The sequence below is a fragment of the Dysidea avara genome, chromosome 4 (assembly GCF_963678975.1).
Source record: "Dysidea avara chromosome 4, odDysAvar1.4, whole genome shotgun sequence".
Taxonomy (NCBI): Eukaryota; Metazoa; Porifera; class Demospongiae; order Dictyoceratida; family Dysideidae; genus Dysidea; species Dysidea avara.
The window spans coordinates 21,992,487-21,998,486 of NC_089275.1; the positions used below are offsets into that span (position 1 = coordinate 21,992,487).

Sequence of the window (6,000 nt, forward strand, 5' to 3'; positions counted from 1 at the left end):
TTTTCACATCAGCAACACAACTCAAAATGCTTGCGTATGTCGATGTGCTGTGCCAACTTTGTTGGCCACATTGCATATACGGCAAGTCTTGAGACAGTCAAGCTGTAGTATGGTCTTCACTGGGTAAAAGGTGAAAATTAAAAGTACAAACAGGTATCCATTCATTTATGGTCCTGTACCTTAACAGGCAAGTTTTGAAATGTAATTTTAATAATACAGTGAAACCTCATTATAGTGGCCAGGTCCAGCAAGTCCAAACGCATTTTCTATTATATTACATTTATTTAATTTTCAGTAATAAGGCCAGTGGCCACTACTACAGGACCAAACTAGTAAAACTAATACAATGTTCCTTCAATAAAGAGGCCAGCTGAGCAGGCAGTCAAGGTATCACTGCAAAATTAATGTTGCTGCATATTTTAACTACTGGAAGCTGTACCCATTATTCTGGCAATGTACTTCGTGCTTTTCCAACCATTATACTGTATGTCTCAAGTAATGTTGGAACAATTGGTTTTGTTGAAAACCTTGCTGGTAATGCCACTTTGGTTTTATGGCCGCAATAATGAGGTTTTCGGTAATAGCATAGGGTCACTTATGAGTCCCATAGGTGGCCCCATTACGAGGTTTCACTGTAGATTATAACGTACATGTAATAATTGAATGCCATGGCCAAGCAATCCAATATATATGTACATGCAATAAGTTATGAGATTATTCTGTACATATTCACCGTAAAATTACCAATTATTATAATTCCTCAGTACAAACTATAGAAGTTACAAAACAACATGATCGTGTACATGTATATAGTCACAATTCAAATGACCCTAACCATACTCTTGAAGTACCAACAAGTGGTCCTTCTTCACATCCTCCAATAACTACCAGACGATGGCTATCATCACACACCACAGCTGTAAATGATAAAGCTTCTGGAATTTTTGCAGATGATATCCATTCGGTGCTTATGGAATTGAGTGTAACAATTTCATCAGAACTCCGACCATTGTTCAATAATAATCCTCCCAACACCAATAAGTATTTATTATTCAGAACAACAGCAGTTGAACTATTGTGTGGCATATCTACTTGAAGACAATGCCATTGCAGATTGTGGTCAAATAAAGAGTGCAATGAAGAAGCATTAATTTTATTTTCAAGTTTATCCAACACATAAATCATATTCCCCAGGACAACTGCTTGTGGGTACTCTAGTGGTCGTGGTAGGTCATCACATATAAACCACTCACCAGTACTACCATCAAATAGCTCAACAACAGCAAGTGCTTCATCATGATAACCGCCAACCACAATCATCATGGAATGGTGGCTAACAGCTCCAACATAAGATCTTGCAGATGGCATTTCTGTGTAGTCTATCCACTCACCACTCTCCAAGGCAAGTACCTTCTTAGTACACCTATCATTCCTGTCTAATCCACCAACAATTAAAAGTTTATTCATTAAGACTACCAGACTTATAAGTTGATGTGGAGTGTCAATGGTATCCCATTTATTAGTGTCAGAATAGTAAATGTCCACACAGTATATTGCCTGTTCTTTTCCATTACATACAGTGAAACCACCACCCACATAAATTGACCCATTAAACATTACCGCATTGTGCATCAGTCTGCTTGATGGTGCTGGAGGACCTTCTTTCCATGCAATGGTGACTGGTCCAGCAAATAGATCAGGTGTGGTGGATTGCTGCTATAAGTATTTACATTATACATGGATGACATACTTTATAGATAAATTAACAAACCTGTAGATGCCTTGCACTGGATACTTGTACAGCCAACCAGGAGATAGGATCTATGCCATCAAAAGTGTTCTCTTTTCTACATTCCTCCACCATTCTCTTCATCCTCTGTGAGATATCTATAGCTGAAGGACGCAACTCTGGATCATCTTCTAAACATCACAAAACTAATGGCTTTAAATCTGCATCACCTCCAGTCATCATGTCAATGTACTGTTGACGTCGCTCTACCTCTGATAAGCTTTTCCGTTTCCTTGTGATGGGATCAATTTGTGACCAAGATTTTGGAATAGGCCATTGTTGGCTGGTGATATGAAGGACCACTCCTCCAAAAGAAAATATATCCAATGGTGGACCATACAGTGGTTTAATGTCTAATGCTTCTGGGGGCATAAACACAACAGTTCCTGGAGTTTTTGTCAGCGTCTTGCTATTTTGATCCATGATTGCTTTAGCCACACCAAGATCAGTAACTTTTGCTTCAAGATGGGTGCCAAGTAAGATATTATTTGAAGAAAGATCACGATGAACAACTGGGGGACTGTGAGCATGAAGATACCTTAATCCAAGTGATACATCATGCAGTATTGAAAGTTTCACCAACAAAGGGATATTGTCGTGCTTATCTACCAGTGATGTCACACTCTCCTGCATCTTCTCCATCACCATAATAGGCAACCCAGACTCGTCACTTGAAGGATAGTGTATCCCCAGAAACGACACAATGTTAGGATGTCGTAACGTGCTCCACAGATAGCATTCGTGTAAGAAATTATCTCTTATCGTAACTGCTTCTCTGGCATCAGCCAGCTCTAGTAACAAAGAGTGAATTTCTTTAGCAGCACACAATGTTCCGTCGTATTCGACTTCGGACACTTTTCCATACGCTCCATTTCCTAGTGACACACCCGTAAATGTTACCCTATCTCTAGGAATCGTGAGATATCGTAGAGATTCTACTGTCATTCCTGCTGCTGACGCAAGTGCTCATGAAGTCGCCATTTTAATTTGTTAGTCTTACTGTCACAAAATTACGTAATACCAGAAACAAATAAATTTTTTTCAACAAGTGAAACACAACTCATAAAACAAAACAAAATAAATACGTGCTAGTGACCTCTCAGTTTTTATCGATAAAGCAAGAGTCATGGAGGAGCTCACCCTCGAGCTTAGGCCACTCCAATTGGTAATTATGTTTCTGGTCCACCGCCCGAATCCTTTGTGAAATTTCAGAAATAGCTACATGGGTAAGATGCCCGCATCAGCTTTTTGAAATACCTGGATTTCAGAAACAAATATTGCCGGGCTGCAACAAGTATGCTAGATCTAACTATCTAAGTGTCATGATTTGTATTTTATCAGTGAAAACCTGCAAGAAATATATAGGCAGAGTGCATCGTACGGATCGATATACTCTAACAGTATACTCTAATAGAACAGTCAGTAAATCACAAAAGTACTCTAATTGAGCAGTCACTTCATTGTTGCTTTGTTACTGAATTCCGCCCGCCCGAACCTAGAACTGATTTTCAAAGGACCAGAAACATAATTATCAATTGGAGTGGCCTTATTAGCGTTTTTTTAAAATTATTATTTATACTGGACAGACAGAATCACTGATATGTCTAGGGGACCAGCCCGGAGTAAGTTACAAACATCAATAGTTACAGCAGTAAATTATGTTCCAGTGTATGTGTTTTACTGTGGCCACTACTGAAGATAGCCTGGCACACATCAGTGGTGCTGATGACCAGCCTCGGTGAGCTCTTCTACAACAAGGAAGGTACAGTGTTCTGTGTTCAAAGCAGATAATAACATAGTCTTTATAGATATATAGCCTTTCCAAATTTCCAATTTTGGCAATCCCTTTTCACTTGTGTAGCCTATCAAGTTACTGAAATTACACCCAGAAATAGTGCTATGTTAGGGGTGTAACATGACCAAATTTCAGCTTATTCATAAGTCAAGTTAGGCCAGGCAAACTTAATTGTTTCTCATCCCCACCCGCATCCCTTTTTACCGACTGCCTCTAATTTCATCATTACTGTTATCAATCACATGCAACACTGTTTCATGTTCTAGTTGAATGATAACCAGTTGCAGTTCCATCAGGTGTGTGTACGTATATCTGTGTGTATAGTGTGTGTTTAAACAAGCCCTTTATTTGTACCACCTGCATTTAGGAGAACACAAGATATTGCAAGGCATAAGTGTACCACCACTTGTCCTCGTCGAAGATAGGAAAGAGTGACCACATCCCTGGATGGCATCATCTCCTGATGGCTGGCTTCAAGTTCGAGTTCAAGTTCGAGTGTGTATAGTGTGTGTAGGTCTGTACTGTGTGGATATGATTGCACTTTTGTGACCGGATCTGTGAAAAGTAGTCTTATAGCCTTTCCAAATTTCCACTTTTGACAAGTCATAGCCCATCATGTATTGTATTGTATTGTATTGTATTGATGCTTTACAGTGACGTTTAACCCATTGTCTTAAAATTACATTCAAGTATGTTAGGAGTGTAAGGTGACCAGATTTCAGGCTGATACCATACACAGTGCACACAGGTCAAATTATGGATTGCTAAGTGCACACAATTGGAAAAGCTAGCCCTTTTCGCAGATCTGGTCACATTTATTATTATTATTATTAGTAGTAGTAGTAGTAGTAGTAGTGTAGCAGCAGCAGCAACAGCAGCAGCAGCAGCAGCAGTAGTAGCAGTAGTACTTATGGATTATCATTCAGAGCTCAACTGGAGATGCTATACAGAAGAACCTCAAAGGTTGCAAGAAGGAGATAAGAGTCTCTCAGTGATTGAGAATGCTGTCAGTAACAGCCAAGGGCAGATTTAGGAGGGTGCTTGGGGTGATGAAGCACTCCTCCTCCAAAATTTTACTATGTGCAAGCTAGGAAGCTACTAGAAGATGCAGTACAGGTGCAATTGTACCTTATATATGCATACATAAGCAATGAAAAGACAGAAAGACCAAAGAGATTGGATAATCTCCTCTAAGAATTGGCAAGAAGGATTCTTAATGAGGTATGACTTAAATTAAAGCTGCTGGAAATCGAAATAATCTAATAGAACAGTCAAATACTCTATCAGAGCATCCATCATTAAACTATTCTCTAAGACCAGTGTGTGAACTGAAATTGAACTTCATTTTGTTGACCTTTCCTCTGCTATTTCACAACTTGATTGTGCCAAACATCCTGCCACAGTTTTATATCATTTAATGCACTAAGTTATCAGTAATTCTTCTTGAAAAAGCTATTCTGAACACACCTTCTTTTGTTTAGTACATGGTGTACATTTTCATTTGTAGCTAAAACTGGATACTTACATTGAAATTCTTCCTCTTGCAATCATAACAGTAATTATTTTAGTGAATTTTTAAGATCTATAAAGTTAACAGGGATACAGCGTCTGGGAGCTGCACCCTTACTTGATAAGCTCTTTATCAACATAAGCAATGGATAATACACATGCACTATGTACCATTCCTTTAAATTCCAAAGAAGGTGCTCTGCAATATGCATAACCACATATATATGAATCAAATATTTACCAAAAGTGGTTCTAAAAGCGAAATTACCCTTCCTGGTGGAAATGAATTTTAAAATCTTTGAAACAGTTGCAACATAAATTCATTGGGCCTGTGGCTATGGTTTAGTATTAGTAAAAGTATCACATATGCAGCTTCTGGAGTTAGCACCCTTCAACTTTAAACTAAAATAATACTGCAACATTTATACTGTGCTCAGGTGCTAAAAAAAGGGGTTAGTTTTAGCCAAAAACTATAGTTGTATACTGTATATAGAACTAATAGAAGTGACTTGTAAATGGTGATAGGTTGAAATATATAGCAACCCACACCACAGAACAGTATAGCTATGAAGTCAAAGTTGTGTAGCAACATGTGCATTTTAAACCTCTACCATATGACTAAAATGACCTCAAGATCCAATCCTGTGATACCCAAAATTTTCTTACAAATCAAAGTTGTAACTGCATAATTATTATGCAGAATCTTTATTCCCTTTGACAGTCCACTATATTTTGTACATTGTCTTGAAATCACATAACAAAATGCACTGTATGTAGTTCTGTGTTTCAATTAAAATTGCTTCCATCTGACCCAATCTTTTATTAAGAATTCCTTCCAGCTCTCAACCTTTCATCTTTCAGTTCAATAGTTATTTGATTAAAATAGCTTCCAGATTCAATCTTGTAA

The 6,000-nt window shown here is 38.1% G+C and overlaps 2 protein-coding genes across 3 annotated transcripts; both read right to left on the bottom strand.

Moving 5' to 3' along the window:
• Positions 1-728: 728 nt before the first annotated feature.
• Positions 729-2,776, bottom strand: LOC136254320 (kelch-like protein 40). Of its 2 annotated transcripts, none has more exons than XM_066046996.1 (2): positions 1,772-2,776; positions 729-1,713 (listed from the first exon to the last, which is right to left on the bottom strand). In XM_066046996.1, exons 1-2 carry the CDS (start codon positions 1,871-1,873, stop codon positions 814-816), a joined length of 1,002 nt encoding a protein of 333 aa, XP_065903068.1. In that variant the 5' UTR covers positions 1,874-2,776; the 3' UTR covers positions 729-813. The 2 variants fall into 2 exon arrangements, with proteins under 2 accessions (XP_065903068.1, XP_065903067.1); XM_066046995.1 differs by having other exon boundaries at positions 729-1,716.
• Positions 1,928-2,734, bottom strand: LOC136253667 (probable serine/threonine-protein kinase DDB_G0281745). The gene has a single exon (XM_066046326.1). It carries the CDS (start codon positions 2,732-2,734, stop codon positions 1,928-1,930), a length of 807 nt encoding a protein of 268 aa, XP_065902398.1.
• Positions 2,777-6,000: the final 3,224 nt, after the last annotated feature.

Excerpts from the sequence above, each read along its gene's own strand:
- LOC136254320 (XM_066046995.1), bottom strand. The coding sequence starts at position 1,873 with ATGAAGAGAATGGTGGAGGAATGTAGAAAAGAGAACACTTTTGATGGC. Across the intron at positions 1,717-1,771 it reads CCAGTGCAAGGCATCTACAG|CAGCAATCCACCACACCTGA; the intron begins GTTTGTTAATTT and ends AAATACTTATAG.
- LOC136253667 (XM_066046326.1), bottom strand. The coding sequence starts at position 2,734 with ATGACAGTAGAATCTCTACGATATCTCACGATTCCTAGAGATAGGGTA.